This window comes from Aquarana catesbeiana, linkage group LG04 (genome assembly GCF_042186555.1).
Source record: "Aquarana catesbeiana isolate 2022-GZ linkage group LG04, ASM4218655v1, whole genome shotgun sequence".
NCBI lineage: Eukaryota > Metazoa > Chordata > Amphibia > Anura > Ranidae > Aquarana > Aquarana catesbeiana.
In genome coordinates, this window is record NC_133327.1 from 137,767,005 (window position 1) to 137,784,628 (window position 17,624).

Below are 17,624 nucleotides of genomic sequence, written 5' to 3' on the forward strand. Positions count from 1 at the left end.
CTGGCAAAGCTTTACAGGACACGCCCCCTCAGCACCTCCTCCACAACCCTAAGCAATGGAGAGGAAACAAAGGAATGGAAGGGAGGGTGGTCTGTGTTTTGTAATGTAATCCAAGATATAGGATTGACAGGCAAGTCAAAATTCCTCTTATTTTAATCGTACAGTACAGGACAGGCAGCGTATTACACAATGGCATGTCCCCAAGCAATGAATAGAAAGGATGCGCAACATGAGGCAAACTGAACAGTGCCAACAGGCCCAACAACAAGGGTCAAAAGACCCAACCTCAGAGAGCCATTGTAAGAACCTTACAGCCAAAAGCGGAATCAGCAGAAGAGTGGACATCCACCTGGTAAAACTAAGTATGAACAGAAGACCAGGTGGCGGCTTACACAACTGGGCTACAGAGGCTCCCGTGCTGAAATGCTCAGGAAAGCCCACTGCTCTGGTGAAAATGGACACACATAAAAGCGTAGGCTGAAATTTCTCTTTGATAACATAATCGCTTGCAAATAGATTTTGCATTCATCGTGCAATGATGGACGTTGAAGCAGGGTGTCTCTTGCAAGGTCCCGAGCAGTAGCCTCGAGGTATATCCTAGTGGCTCTGACTACATCCAGGCAATTTAGAAAGATTTCCTTCAGGATGCTTAGGAGTAGGACATAAGGATGGGAGGACAATGTCCTCATTAAGGTGGAACTCTGAGATCACATTCAGGAGAAAGGATGGCCTTATGCATAAGACAACTTTGCCATTGTGTAATATGAGGAAAGCCGCTTTATAGGAAAGAGAACCAAGTTGAGATCCCAAGGAAGCGCATTGTGCTACATGGGGGGCACAATATGAGCTACACCTTGAAAAAAGGTTCTTTCTAGGAAGAGTGAAGCTAAGGGCATTTAAAAAAAGAATGGTTAAAGCCAAGATATGACCTTTAAGAAAACGTAAAGTAGTTCTAAAGGGTCAACTTTGTTTTTACCTTAATGCATTCTCTTTATTAAGGTAAAAAATGTCCCACAGTATCTGTATCCCTCCCCCTCACCCAGCCTCTAATCACCTGAATCCTATCTCGATTAAAAAATGTGCCAATCTGCAGTGACTCCCTCTCAGCTAACAGAGGCAGCAGTGGAAGTCTTTGGCCTCTTTCACACGGATGATCCGTATGTCCGTTTTTCATCCATCCGTTTTCGGATGAAAAACGGACATACAGTCATCCCTATGGAGCGTCGGATGTCAGCGGTGACATGTCCGCTGACATCCGACCCGCTCCGATCCGAAAAGTGTAACGGAGGAAAAACCTACTTTTTCCTCCGTTTTCGGATCGGATCGGATGACGACGGACACTACGGACCGTCATCATCCGATCCCCCCATAGGGGAGAGCGGCGCTCTGACAGGTCCGTCGCTGCACAGTGTGCAGCGATGCACCTGTCATCTTCCTGCTCAGCGGGGATCGGCGGAGCTATCCCCGCTGAGCAAGCGGATGTTCACGGGGCGGATCATGACTGATCTGCCCCGTGTGAAAGAGGCCTTTGTCTCTTGCGGTTGTCAATCAAATCCTGTGAGCAGAGAGCTGTCAACAGATATACACAGCCTGGCTCGGGATCAAGCACACAGGTGTGCCTCATAGTAGTCGGCTTCTTATGGTGCCGCACTGGAGCACCGGTGGAGAAGCCAGAGACTGAGAAGCAGGATGGAATAGTGGACCTAGAGGTAGCAGATCTGGTCTGTTTGAAACCCAGGGGTTGCCTGCCAGGCGTCTGAGGATTGCCTGTGCAGCAGGTTCTTCTGGGCCAGTTTGGTGCAATAAGAATCACCATTTTCCTTTCTTGGTCTATTTTCTTGAGCAGATTAGGTAGGATTAGCACTTGAGGGAAGGCAAAAAGTTAGTGTGAACTGAAACCAGGGGATTATCAAGGCATATGAGGCATCCTTGGTTCTGGCAATAAGCAAGGGTAGTTTGTTGTTGAATCTGGAATTAAGGATGTCCACATCTAAAATCCCCCATTTATGGCACATCAGATTAATGACATCTGGAAGAAAAGCCCATTCCTCTTGATTCAGTCGATGGCAGCTAAGATAATCAGTTTTCCAGTTGTCCACAATTGGGATGTGGACCCCAGAGATCGATGGAAGGGAGTATCTGTCTAGAAGATGATCTGGTTAACTTCCTGCAAAGCAGCCAGACTCATGTTGCCCCCTTGATGATTGATGTAGGTCACCTTTAGAGCTGCATGATTAATCGTTAAAAGATCGCAATCTCGATTCAAACCCCCTCATAATCTTAACTCGACATTTCCTCGATTCTATGTGACAAGTTCAGAGCCGCTCAGAGCTGTCGAAGAAAAAAAAAAAAAGCCAGCAATGTTTATCAACATTCCTAAGCACTGGGAGATAGAGAAAAGATGCACTGTATCCTCTAGTACCTTTTAGATCAAAGGAATTAAATTCTGTGTGTAAATGAGGTCAGTTTAACCACTTAAAGACCAAACCTTTTTCTGACACTAGTTGTTTAAAGCTAAATTCAGTATTTTTTGCTAGAAAATTACTTAGAACCCCCAAACATTATATTATATATATATATATATATATATATATATATATTTTTTTTTTTTTTTTTTGGGAAAAAATACTCTTCCATGAATTAAAAAAAAAAAAAAACAAAAAAAAAAAAATAGTAAAGTTAGCCCAATTTGTTGTATAATGTGAGAAATGATGTTATGCCATGAGAATCGTAATCTTTATTCTATGCAAAAATTTCTCATTTTAGCCAGAATCATGCAGCACTAGTCACCTTCATGGCATTGTTCAAATGCACCCTGATTTGATGTCTTTCAGGATGAGGGTCCAGTAGCAGGGCCAACCTGATTAGCCTGAGCTCCAAGTTGTTGATGGGTAGCTTGGCTTCCCTCAATTACTATGATCCTTAGACTGTTAAGGATTGCAACACTCCTACCCAGTGTGAGAGACTTGCGTCAGTTGTGCTAACATTTCAGTGATAGGTAAGGAAGGACTTCCCCGCTATTAAGCAGCCCATACATTCATCATTTTTTTTTTCAACTAGCAGGTTAAATGAACAAAAAAAAAAAATCAATATACCCATGCTGTGCTATTGTGTTCTGATGGCGGGGAGCCCTCTCCACTGTCAAGATACAATGATCAGTTCTGCAGGCTATAGCTGGCGGCACTGATCAGGAAAAACCTGATAGGCTCAGTATTCCCCTGGTCTCAGAGGGGTAATTAGTAATTGCCTTGCAGATTCCATGAGAAATTTTGGAATGTGAAGGAATTTGTTTAGGGATTTTAAATCCAGAATAGGATGAATGCTCTCATTCAGCTTTAGTACCATGAACAGGTTTGAGTAGAATCCTTTGAACCTGTCTTGTGGCAGTACTGGCTCCCTGGGACAAAATGTGGTTCAGGGCATTCTGCAGATCTAACTAGGCAGTTTTTGGTTGATTTGAAAGAGGTGGTAGAGTTTCTAGATGGAGGTGGCTCTATTAAACTCATGTAAAAGCAATAAACTCTTGTGCAGCTATAAACACCAATTAACAATCTCCATATACAGCAGCCAACACTCTTTCGTGTGTCGGAAAACATATAAATGGTGCAGTGCTGTATTTCAGTAAATGTTTAAACCATCTTGAGTATACATATGACAAACAAAAAAACAAAAATTCAACCAATCATATGAAACAGTTCCAGTCCTTTGTACTTCCTCCTTCGGCTTTCTTGGCACAGTGATATATATCCACTAAAATGTATCTGTGACCCTTTGCTCAATGTGCTCACTCCTTCACTTAATCAACCACATGTTTTAACAGTAATGGTCCAAGATGCAGGGTGGCCCTGTCTTACCTGTCCCACAAGCTGGTCTTTAAATAAAATCCAAGCATCGCCCATTAACGTGGACATACCTTCGAAAAGGGTCTTTCGGGACTGGACCACAGCCTTGGACCTGTATAGCACTCATTGCATTGCACTAAGTGCCAAGGTGAGCCTCCATCCAGTGCCCACAACAACATTACAGTCTGTCCCCACAGTATGAGCTCAAGATATGGCTCTCAAGGTTTTACCAAAGGTTGCACCTACCCAGATACACTAGTTCTATGCTGGCATAGAAGACAGTGATTAAGCAAAGAATCAAAAGAAAATGTAATAAACTAGTTAAGCAAAGTGTGATTTTTCTCTGTGAAGGAGAAAAAGTCCTCATCTTCAGACACTACCACAAAATAAAGGACTCACAGAGTGGGGTAGGGTTATAGGAGAGATTCCCAAGGGCATGTCCTCTAAAGCTTTGCCAGTGTCCAATCACCTGAAAGTGCACGCCCATAACCCATGGTGGAAGAGTATTCTGCCTGTGTCCAGTACTGTAGGATTAAGATGCTCTTTTTTTATAAATCTGTTTTATTGATTTTTATGCATAAATAACATACATACTTCAAGTGGGCTACCACGCAGGGGAGTGAGTGACCATAACAAAAAACAATTGGATCACATAGTAGTCCACATCATGTCAAGACATACTCTTATTTGTTTCCTCATGATGAAAAGTAGGAGTGGTAGAACAAAGGGGAACTATAGCGGGCTCTTAGGGGCGTGTCAGGGGCTCATATCCTCTAACGTGGAGGGATCTTTCAGCCAGCGGAACCAACACCCCCCCCCCTCCCCCCCCGAATTTTTCTTTCTATAGCTGTTTTTATATGTATCTTGATCTAGGAGAAAAGTGATGGATGGAGGGGTCACTTTCTTCCAATGCATCATAATTGAGTTTCTGCCATAGTAAAGAAAGAGGCCCAAGAGCATTCTCTCAGCAACAGCTGGGACCATGGGTTCCACTAGTCCCAGCAGACACGGCTTTGGGTCCAGAGCGAGGTGGGATAAGACCACTTTGCTGATAACATCCACCTCCTCCACCCAGAACTGATCCAGAAGACATGGAAGAAGTCTCCATCTGACAGGTGACAGCACGTAGGGGATTATGGCTGGGTTCAACTTTCAAAGCCTGTACGGGGTAAAGTATGCCCTATGGAGGATTTTTAATTGAACCAGCTTGTCCCTGGCAGAGGCCAACTACTTAAATGGCAGGTTCTTGATGTCAGACCAGTCCTCATTGTCAATGTCCGGTATATCCCTCTGCCATTTACTCCAAAGGTAGGGAGACCCGACAGAGTGTTAAAAGATTAAGATACTTATTTAGTATGATTTTCAATTCCATCAAATGGCCATAATACTATTTTCCCGATTCCTCTATTCTGTTTGAAGAATTCCACCTGGAGAAAAAATGGCCTAATAACATTCCTTTTTGCCCCCTTTTTGCACGAAACTGATGTACACAGCACAAATACCTTTGCAGTTTTTTTCTTATAAATACACCCTTTTTTTGTTTTTTTATTAGCTTAATATAAAAAGGAATCAATACACCAGGCAGCCATCATTATTAAGACATATTTTACTGTTAGAATAGAAGCCATATTTTACAACACTGCTATTTACAGGCATTAACATCACTTTGAAAAAGGCACGGGGACTGCAGTAAGGCACGGGACAATAAATACACCAGGGGAGGGATTGTCAGCCTTTTACCTGAGGATTTCAGAGTTGTTTCATCTGTCCCTCATGGATAAAGGTAAGCAAAAGGAAGGGACCTGCCCGGGATTAACAAGTTAACCGTGGCTGAAGAAAAAGAGCAAAGGATGCAGACTCCTCCAACCACAATCCAAACACAGTTTCAGGAAACAGTCCTTCATTATATTTTTTCTGGACAAAGCCGACACTGCCATCTACGGACAGCAAACAGCAGAGCAGAGGTTGTTTCCTGCTATATAAATGTACCTATAGAAATGTAAACAATCTTTTGATCATAGACCAGCTGTTGCAATATTCTCACCTCACAGCTGGAATTTACAAAAGTCCAAAGCAACCACTGATAACATTATTTGTACACCACATCCGGAATGCCATTTGCACACCATACAATTTACACACAGAGCCTGAGAAAACAGCATTCATATTAACACAAGCTACAAAAACTCCACAGTCATCTTACAAGTTCAATAAAATGGTGAGGATACAGTTACAGGCCAAAATCACTTACCTACATCTTAAAGTGTATAGGCAAAGGACAGAGTGTGAGCATTTGCTTGGAGAAAAGTTGATGGTTTTTTAACTCTGCTAAAGTCCCACCAGCAGCACAGTGTCTGTCCCAAGCCACACGAGGTAGCATATACATGAGAAAAACATTACTTCAGTCACCGTTGGCTTTTGTGGTATTTATAAAAATAAAACTGCCTTCTATAGCATTCAGCACATGTCTTATGTAGGCAAACGCTCACTAAAGCCCTTGAACCATTTATACCCTGGATACAACCTTTCGGTGGTTAGCTACAGTATCCCCAGGGCATAACTGTGATTGCCTGCTGTCTAAGGGCACATTTGATAGGATGCCAGCTATAACAAAGGCCTCTATATTACTGCTTGCCATGATGCATTGCTGAGATTAGCTGATCTTATAAAGCACTATGCTGCAGTAAAACCTAGAAATGGCATGTGCTGTAATGAAGCACCACTGGTCACCCAGACTGGGCCACACATGATGTGAAGACAGATCCTAATCCGCACTGACAGGAGGGGGGCTCAGCTCCCGGATGCCGTGGAGGATTCTCTTCATGTGGCCCACTTTTGTCACACCCAACTCCTGCAGATCAAACAAAAAAAAAAAGCCATTGCCTATACTTTGTAATCAGAATCTTTGATAAGAGGCCATACTGCAGACAGTCATGTTATGAAAATCAACACATAGGCAAGCCAGTTGTTTTAACTGTTGTAGGTAATCACCTATACTTAAACATTAACACTTTTCAAATATTCAAAATATTTCATGTTCTAATCAAGAATGTGGCTTGATATGTTTTAAAATGTTTTTAAATGAAAGAGCATCTAAACCCAAAACCTTAGGTATGGTGGCTACTTCGCTTTGAGGGTTTTTTTTATTAATATTTTCACCTGATAATCTTGGAAAAACCACACTGCCAGTCCCTGGGTATCTACATTTAAAACCCCATTGTATCTATGGAGAGAGTGAGGGTTGTCTGGACTTCAAACATTGTTTATTCCAAATACACTTCCCTAGTGCACTTTAAAACAAAGCAGATTTTCCCTTTTCGCCTAACCTAACCCCATCCTCCTACTCTACAGATGCAGTTGTGCTGTTTTCTTTTACATCCAGAGCCACAAGTCTTCACTGTCCTAGCCACACCTGCACATTACAGCCCACAGACTTCTATGGGACTAGCTTGAAAAGTCTCCAGCCTTGGAATACAGCCCCAAAAAAATCTATGGGCTGTTAAAGAACAGGTCAGGACAGCGCAGAAAAGACGAAAAGACTTGCACCTCAGATGTAAAAAAAACAAAAACAAAAAAACAGCAGAATCACAGCTGTCAGATCAGGGTAAGTATGCATGTGGAGTGGAGAGGGAGTTAATCTAGAGAAAAGAGGCAAAAAATATTAATTCACTTTGCTTTATCAGGATATGTCTTCCCTCTCTAGCAGATACCCATGTTAGGAGGAAAGGGGCCCTCTAGACTACGAGGAATTAAAAATTGTGCACTGCTGAAATGGACTGGTAGAAGACTCAAGCTGTCACAGCAATTCAGATGCATTTTGACCTGCCTTAAACATCTTTAAAACAAAATGTAATATAAGTTGGCTTTATGACCCTAGGCTGAATAGGGGAGACAATTATGTGTTTAGATTAAAGGGTAACTCCACTTTGATGGGGAAAAATAGCAAATAAAAAAAAAAAATAATATAGCATATACAACTGCAACACAAATCATTTTGTAATTGAATATTAAAAATTACCTTTCCAATCTGCAGTTCTGTAGTTTTCTGTAAAATGCAATGCAATATGGCTACCTGGAGGTGTTCTGTACACAGATGGTGTAAAGTACGTCCCCCAGATATGTCATTTCCTGCTTATGTGATTGGCTCACTGATTTTCCCAGAAGTCTACACTAAGATACAAATGAGATTTTTGGCATCGTCTGCATCGAAAATGTAATTTTTGGTGAGATACTCTCAAAAGGGAAATCACATCTAAAAAAGAATGCAGACCCAGCAGCTTTTCTCATTAGAGCCCGCAGGTGCAGCAGCTGATTGATAATTATAGACACTCCCCTTAGATTCACTCTGAACATGGACACAGACAAACAAACAGCTATATCCTCAGGATAACAAAAAGGTAGGAATCTGCAGCAATGTTTGTTAAAATCCTTGCAATGTACACAGATCACCCGGGAGGGAAGTTTTTTTCACAACAAAAGTGGCGTTACTCTTTAATGTTTGCAAATTTTCTGAAGAGAGACAACATGAAAAGAACCACTTCTCATGTACACTACCTTCATACCTAATATGTGTATTTAGGGTACCTTTACCTAATATATAGATTTAAAGGTTATGTGTATATTTTGTATATAAAAACACAATGTGTAAAAGGATTTCCCATTTTAATTAGTCAAATACAATATATTGCCTATGAATGTTTCATATTTACTATTTGTAATTAATAGGTGCAGTTCATGCTCCTTTCCCATGCCTACTATGCTAGCCTTAGCTGCATTTCTGAAAAAAAAATGCAGTTTGTATACAGCTGACTGAGTCAAATAAGTGACTCACTACTGCTCCCCAAACCCTGCCTGCTCTGTTCATAGAGATTTAATAAGGCAGTGACAGTCATACAGAAAGCAGCTATTGCTGGGCTCTCTCTTTAATAAATCCAGAATGCTCTGCAGAAGTTATGTCCTGGGTGCACCTTCTATTTATTGTTTATTGGTAAAAAAAAAATGTTTTTAATAAAAATAATAAAAACATTAAATCCGTTTTAAAAAACTGTAAACATTGCACAAACACACGGCATAAGCAAACAAGCTAAAGCTGACAAAAAGCCATTACAGTTTCTGATTAAGCAAGGTAAGCATTGTTTGGTATGAAACAAATCCAATAATTGAGGAGAAATCCAAGCTGAACACATGCAACACATGTTTGGTAGTATGGGGTGTATCAAAGGAGGATGCAGTATATGCAGAGATTTGGAGAAAGAGATGTTGGAAGCACAGAATATATTATGGCAGCATGCAGTACAAATATTTGGGGAAAGAAGTGTTGGAAGTGGCGGAATACAGTATATACAGAGATTTGGGAAAGGAGGCGTTGGAAGTACAGGGTATGCTATGACTTGATCCAGTATATGCAGATAATTGGTATGGGTGGAGGAGTTGTGATATTAGTAGTTCAGGGTATTTCCTTTCACCAAGTTGCTGTTGCTAAATCTAAATTTGAACAATCAATGTTTAGTTAATAGAACATGTGTAACTAGTAATGGATTCATTTTTTTTACTTAATCCGTAACTGGGTTAAACAATGATATTTTTATATTTGCCTGGAGTATAACAGTAGGTCACATTACGACTGGCTATAGAGTAAAGAAATCTATCTAGATGTGAAAATGTTGGTAATATTGGCCATGTAATAGAGGACTCTAGACAGATTTGGCATGCAATGATTGGTCAGAGAAGAGAAAGTGCACTAGCAAGACATAACAATAAATTATTGGATACAAAACAAAGGGTGATCGGTGAGCAAAAATACAGAGTGTATAAGATAAGTAGGAGCAGAGACATCTGTGAGAGGTACCTTGAGGTCTCGGCGCTCTAGGTGGAGAAGCTCACAGCCTCGGATGTCATGGCGAGTAAAGACCTCCTTGTACTCAGACAGACTAAGACGCTCCAACCAAAGAGAAACCTCTTCCGTCCCCCAAAGATGAGCTGTCAGAGAGAGACCCTCATAAGAAACCACACCCCAAAGCACAGAGGCACCACTTCCCAAGGTAAAGATCACCCGCAGTCCAAAGCAGAGACACCAATTAGGTAAGAGGAAGGACAGACAGCATATACCAATTTATTACTATAGGCATAAAGTTGGTTTTCTCTGTAAGTATCAGAACAGTAACACCCTATGAATATCTGCATAGTTTTCAGTTACAGGTAACAAAAATTAAAGGCCCCAGGTCATGTGTAAACTGTTCTACTCTATAGGGAGGACAAACAGATAAATAACAATACGGAGTTATATTCAGATGGAACAACATAGGCAGCAGGTCTGGATTCCTACAACAAGGACAGGAAACTAGTAAACACAACTAAAAAGACTGTCAAATTTTGACTTAGAATGTGTACTTGACTGCCTATGAGCCCCTAATATAGGAGTCTTACCTGTCAGTCCTTACGAGACTTGTAAAAATTCTTGATCAGTTATGTTTTTCTTGCACTATGTTCTCCACAGACAGCAGGAAATTCTACAATTCTATTTATAGCCCCTCTCCTTTGATGAGATTCAAATCCCAAATTTACAAGACAAAGCAACACTGCTAAGGATCTATGAAGAAGAGGTCTAGAGCTGCCCATATTGGAAAAGATGTCTCCCTAATGCCGCATACACATGGTCGGATTTTCCAACGGAATTTCCGTTGGAATTTCCGACAAACAAAATTTGAGATCTGGATCTCAAATTTTCCGACAACAAAATTCGTTGTCGTAAATTCCGATTGTGTGTACACAATTCTGACGCACAAAGTTCCACGCATGCTCGGAGTCAAGCAGAAGAGCCGCACTGGCTATTGAACTTCAACTAACTGGGTTAGGATGGTGCTGGATGCTTGGACAGGTAAGTGTATTTTTTAATTAAAATTCAGCAGCTGCAGGATTTGGAGCTGCTGACTTTTATTTTCTTTTTCTTAACAGAGTGGACCTCCTCTTTAACTGGTCTTTTAGCTCATATTACATTTCAATAAATCTAGATACTTTATGAATTGCCTGGGTATACATGTTTATTCCCATAAAGAAAGACACTCCTGAAGCAGACTTCTAACATGCGACAATATTAGCGATCTTCCACCCAGCCAATCAATTCTCCCTGAATCAAAGGGTCAATCAGGGGATGCCTGACGGCTTGGGAAATGCCCAGAAACATATAATTTGCTCCTGATTCAATTCTAAATGATCTAAATGATCTCATTGAGCACCAATCTTCTGTTTAAAGGCAATTTAAGGATAACCCATACCTCCCCTAATTGTTTACTGTTAAATGTGTACCAATGACAACTGAAAACTTGTTGTTTGCATGCAACGCTACATTTTACCTTAGTTACTTAGCTAGTAATCATTTATGCTTTTCTTTTTTGTGTCCACCTTATGATATTAAATTCAATTTGACTGTGCACGTGTACAATGTGTATGCAATGTCATGTACCAGCCTTTTATGTACAATGCTAGTTTAAAACTCTTGAATAAGTACACATGTATTTCTTCAATACAGACAGCATGAATGCTGTAGACACACAAAGTGCAGACTCTTGATTTAAGGCATATGGCACAATCTGTCTGCCTATGCCTGCTTGTAAACCCTCCTCTACCTGCATAGCTAAATGGCGTCATTTACCAGGCGGCCCGGTGCTGCTCCGGGTCTCTTTGTTCTTGGTATTCTTCTCCTTCTTGAACTTGTTGACCAGTTTAAACCGACTGCTACGTCTAAACTTGGAGAAATCCAGGCCACCCTGTGCACAAACAACAGCACTTCTGTAAAGAGACGGATCACTGGGTACCCACATAAAAAGCTAAGCAGATACAGCATGCTAGGAGCCAATATAAATCTATTTTTTGTTGTCACATGCTGAAAGTAATATCTAATGATGCCAAAGGATACATTCCTAACTGTAAAAACTCTATAAATGCAGCTATAAGGCTACAAACACATGATAAAAGTAAAAAATAATAAGGCCACGCATACAACTTTAACCACTTGCCGCCTGCCCACAGTACTTTTACTGGGAGTGTACAGCACCTACAGGATCAGCGGCATACAGGTATGTTGCTGAGCACAGGGGCCCTAGCGTGCCCCCCGGGGGGTGCAGAAACGCAATCCCGTTACCACTGTGACCATGATCACGGAGTTCGGTAGGGGTATCATGTGATCACTATGACCAATCCTAGCGATCACAATGTAAACAAAACGGTCATAAACGGCTTCCATTCACGACTGCTTGCTTACTGTTGAGATGCTATGATTGGCCCACAGCCATCACATGGTACCTGGCACCCTGTACCTTGTGATTAGCTGTAGCTAATCACAGTTCTCAATAGGAAGCAAGCTGTCATGTATGAAAGCTATTCATGACAGCTAAACTATTGCTTACAACAGTGAACATTACTGTTAAAAGCAATAACAACAGCATAAAAGCAAAAATCCCTGATCACTGTCACACAAAGTCATATGATGGCGCTGTACTGCACTGGTGACAGTATGTGTAAAAAAAAAAAAAAAAAAAAGTGACAACTATTTTTTTTTATTTCTTCATTTTCCAAAAACTGTGACAAAAAAAAATACAACTTCAAAAAACTCGCCATGCCTATTAGACCCCATACACACTATTAGATTTTCTGCAGACTTTTGTTTTCAGATTTACCAAAACCATGCAGTGCAAGGGCCTGCCTGATTGCATACAAATTGAAACTCTTAAAGGTATTATAAAGAATCGTTTTTTTAATTTTTTTTAAATAACAAACATATCATACTTACCTCCACTGTGCAGCTCATTTTGCACAGCGTCGCCCTGAACATCCTCTTCTGGGGTCCCCCGGCAGCTCCTCCTCTTATCAGATAATCCCCTAGGAGAAGTGATCTCCCAAGGGGGTTACCTTGTGGGCACGCTCCCGACTCCAGCATTTCTGTCCACAGACACGAATGCCGGACTCAGCCCCGCCCCCCTCGTCATTGGATTTGATTGACAGCAGCAGGAGCCAATGGCTGCACTGCTATCAATCTAGCCAATCAAGAGCCGGGACCCCGTGGAGAGAGGGACAGCGCGTCCCTGCCGAGGATATGAAGGGGCTAAGGTAAGTAAAACGGGGGGGCCAGTGACTGCCAGGTGTTTTTTCACCTTAATGCATAGGATGCATTAAAGAGGGAGTCCACCTGAAAAAAAATGATTAAAAGCCAGCAGCTACAAATACTGCAGCTGCTGGCTTTTAATAAACGGACACTTATCTGTCCTGGAGTCCAGCGATGTCGGCAGCCGAAGCCGAGCAATAGCTCGGCTCTCGGCTGCTGCCGCCGCCATTCTCTGTGAGGGAATAAGGAAGTGAAGCGTTGGGGCTTCACTTCCCGGTTCCCTACTGCGCATGCGCAAGCCACGCTGCGCATCCTAAGTGGTCCCCGCTATCTCCTGGGACCTGTGTGTTTCCCAGGAGACAGTGGGGGGGTGCGGGAGGAGGCGTGACTCCTGCAGGAGTCTATTCCCGGAAGTGGGTGCAGATACCTGTCTAATACAGGTATCTGCACCCTCCTCCCCCCTGAAACCTGCCAATTGTGGCACCGGAGGGGGAGGAGGAATCAGATGAGCGGAAGTTCCACTTTTGGGTGGAACTCCGCTTTAAGGTGAAAAAACATGAGGGTTTACAATACAGGTTTGACCTTATATTATATGGTTTTGGTAAATCTGAAGACAAAAATATGCAGAGAATCTAATAGTGTGTATGGGGCCTTACTAAACACCTTGGTCTGTCTACTTTCCAAAATGTGTACTGCCCTGGCATTTTAGGGCCTCAAGAAATGACCGTCAGTACATCAGGATTGGACAATTTTCAAATACCAGTATATATACAACATAGTTTGTAGACTCCATGTGTAACACAGATCAAACAATATACACTGATTTGGGTTATATTTACCAAATAAATGTAGCAGACTACATTTATGAACAAAGACTATTTGTTTGCAAATTTTTATAACAGAAACTAAGAAAAACTTGTTTTCTTTTTTATTTCAAATTTTTCATTACTTTTTTATTTATATAGCAAAAAATAAAAAACCTACTGATGATTAAAGTGGTTGTAAAGGCAGAAGGTCTTTTATCTTGATACATTCTATGCATCAAGATAAAAAAACCTTCTGTGTGCCTCAGCCCCCCTAAAACTTACCTGAACCCATCTCGATCCAGTGATATTGCACGAAAGACTCGGCTGTACGGGACTCTCCCTCGTGATTGGCTGAGACAGCAGTGAAGCGCTATTTGCTCCTGCTGTTGTCAAACTCAGTGAGCCAATGAGGAGAGAGAGGGGGCAGGGCGGGTGGCGGCTCCGTTTCTGAATGGACACACGGAGCTGTGGCTCGGGTGCCCCCAGAGCAAGCTGCTTGTTGTGGGGGCACTCAGTGGGGGGGGGGGGGGGGGGGGAACCAAAACCAAGTTAAAAGTATAACATGTTTGTTATTTTTAAAATTTCAAATACTAGACTTTACAATCACTTTAACTACCACCAAAAGAAATCTATATTTGTGTGACAAAAATTATATAAATCTTATTTGAGTACAGTGTTGCATGACCGAGCAATTGCCAGTAAAAGTAGCACAATGCTGAATAGCAAAAAATGTCCTGGTCATGAAGGGGGTAATACCTTCCTATGGTCAAGTGGTTAAAAACTGAATTCCTTTACCAGGCCAGCTCCTGAATACTAAATTTAGAAGGATGAGAGGATGTTTTAATTTTAGAACCTTTAATCCGATACATTACTATGGGCATGTTTCTTTCTAAGGTTTTGGATGATTTGTTTATCTAAATGGGCCATGTCTAGCAACAGGGGAAAGCATTCAGTGAGAGGACAATATTTTACAGTAAGCACAGCAACTGTGATTAACTCAATCCACTGCAAAATAAGCACATACCTCAAAACAGAGGATCGTTTTTAACTACATCTCTCTTTCTCTCTGCTTCCTGCATTAAAACTCATATCAAACATCGAAACCAAGTTGAAATCACACAGGAAGCAAAAGGTTCTAGGGAGGGAGACTAGCTTCTTGATCAGCACAGCGATGGGATGAAAATATACAGAAACCACATGGTCCCGTTGAACTGCAATGCGTATGGTAGGATGGCAGGGAGGCATGCCATCTACTACTACTGGAACGTTGTGTGTGTGTACGGTTTTGGGGGGTGATCAGCTTGGGATACACACTTACTGTGTTTCCCCAAAAATAAGACCTACCCTGAAAAATGGGATTTTTGTACTCACCGTAAAATCCATTCCTCTGAGTTCATCGACGAACACAGCGCCTCCTTAATCTTGACCATTGGGTTATATCGCCTCTGCAGGAGTAGGACAACTAGGCAGAACAAAAAACACCTGGATACGCCCATAGGCTGTCCTCATATATAACCCCCTCCCTGTTCTAGGAATTCAGTTTAGTAGCAAGCAGTAATAGAAGTATCAAAAACTCCATAGAGGGGTGGGCGCTGTGTCTGTCGATGAACTCAAAATCCCATTTTCTCTTTCGTTCATCGACCGACACAGCACTTCCTTAATCTTGACCACTGGGACGTCCAAAAGCAGTGCCAAAGAAAAATGAGGGGTGGGCAAAATAACCCAAGGCTAACCACAAGATCCCTAACCATGACACAAGAGCCTTAACCGGGTCACAGGAGCCCCATCTGAAATAAAAAACACCCCTTATGAGAGAACCCCCCTCTTAAACAGCAGCCTGAAAAACCTTGCAGCCAAAAGAGGCATCCGCAGATGCCAAAATATCTACTTTATAGAATTTAGTGAAGGTATTCACTGATGACCAAGTGGCCGCCTTGCAAACCTGTGATATTGAAGCTTGGTGACGGAAGGCCCAAGAAGTACTATGCGCCCGAGTAAAATGCGCTGTGACAGGGAGAAGAGGAACACGACCCTTACTAGAATAGGCCTGAGTCACAGTCTGTCTGATCCATCTGGAGATGGTAGCCAAAGAAGCGCCCAGCCCGTTCCTTGGTCCTTGTGTAACCAAAAAAGTGAGTCTGACCTCCAGAAGGGCTCAGTGGATTCCAGATACACCCGAATCGCATGAACTACATCCAAGGTATGCAAAGCAAATTCCCTGCGATGAGCCGCCTTGGGATACAAGGACGGGAACACAATGTCCTCATTCAAATGGAAGTCAGAGATAACCTGGGGCAAAAATGACGGACAGGGACGAAGAACCACTTTATCCCTACGGAATACTAAATAGGGGATACGACACGATAATGCCGCTAACTCCGAAACCCTGCGAGCCAAGGTAATAGCCACCAGGAATGCCACCTTCTGGGACAACGTAGGTAAGGGAATCTCCTGAATATTCTCGAATGGAGGTTTCTGGAGAACCGATAGCACCAAGTTTAAATCCCATGGCGGCAAAAGAGAGTACAGGTGGAACCACATGCCGGACTCCTTGAATGAAGGTATGAACTAAAGAGTGAGTGGCTAGGGGTTGCTGAAAGAAGACTGCTAAGGCAGACATCTGGCCCTTGATGGTGTTCAAAGCCAACTTCTGCTCAACGCCCTGTTGAAGAAAAGCTAAGATCCGAGCCACAGAAAAGGATTGAGGATGATCGCCAATCGATTCACACCAAGAAGTGTACGCTTTCCATGTACAATGGTATATCTTACTAGAAGTCGACTTCCTCGCCTTCACCATAGTAGGGATCACTGATTCCGACAGACCTCTATCTCTCAGTACCTGGCTTTTAATGGCTAGACCATTAAAACCAGTTACTGTAAAGCAGGATGGAAGCTCAGCCCTCAGTACAACTGGTCCTCTTTTAGAGGTAGCTTCCAAGGGATGTTTACAGCCACCGGAAGACTTTTGCCCACGGTCCTTCGCAGGCATCGCAGAAGAGGAAGGCGTTGGCCCCGCAGTGACGCTAGGACGACTGCAGCGTCTACCAGAGGAACTCGCAAGATTGCCACAAGCCTCAGTTACTTCCCGTTGAACTGAACCTGCTGAAGGGGCTGACGTTTGAGAAGAAAAACTACTAACCTGGTCAGCATTCACTCCAGAGTCAGACCAAGGTAGCCCAATTTCCTTGACAGGGCTAGAGGGGACCTTGGGTAGTCCGGATGTCACCCGAACTTTTACAGGAATTATACTCACACAAGGAGACACAGGGCCCCCTGAAGTGGACAAATTCTGTCCCCTCTTCTTTGGTACCCCCAAAAGATTTAATTCATGGACCCCCTGAACGATCACAAAGGAGGTCCATGAATCTGGAAACCAGTGATGATGTCCCCCCACCCCAGCAATGGGTGAGGGCAGACCTTCATGCTGAAGAAGTCTTGTCAGTGGATCCGGAGAAGCCTGCTCTAGGCTTACCAGACCAAGATTGCTTGGAACTTCCCAGGGAAGACTTAAGAGATCCGTTTCCTTTATCTGCTGTCCCAGGAGCCTGGAAGAATTTCTTATGGGCTGAGAAGGAATGCCCTCGTCTGCGACAAGGCTCCTTGCCTTTCCTAGATTGAGACAGGAAGGTACTCTTTCCCCCTGTGTCACCCTTAATGATGTCATCCAGGGATTCCTCTACTGGGATCCTGGTTGCTTTATTCAACCTGGAAACAGGAGGGTCCGCCACTGGTGGGGTAGTCCACTTTTTTAAAAGTGATTCTTCAAAGGGGTAGCGTATTGAGAAATGTTTGGGGACCATAAAAGTTGATTTTGGTTGTTCCCATTCATTATAGGTAAACCTAACAAAATAAGGCAGGTAAGGAAATACCCTTGGT

General features: G+C 42.6%; 1 protein-coding gene across 5 annotated transcripts in view; it reads right to left on the reverse strand.

Moving 5' to 3' along the window:
* Nucleotides 1-5,430: 5,430 nt before the first annotated feature.
* Nucleotides 5,431-17,624, reverse strand: part of DGKD (diacylglycerol kinase delta) — a 169,345-nt gene continuing 157,151 nt past the window's right edge. For 2 of the 5 annotated variants that reach the window (XM_073625749.1, XM_073625748.1), the window contains exons 28-30: nt 11,494-11,608; nt 9,691-9,821; nt 5,431-6,693 (exon numbers count right to left, since the gene is read on the reverse strand). In XM_073625749.1, the coding sequence (XP_073481850.1) occupies nt 6,607-6,693; nt 9,691-9,821; nt 11,494-11,608 (333 nt within the window). In that variant the 3' untranslated portion in view covers nt 5,431-6,606. The other 3 variants (XM_073625750.1, XM_073625752.1, XM_073625751.1) reach the window with 3 other exon arrangements.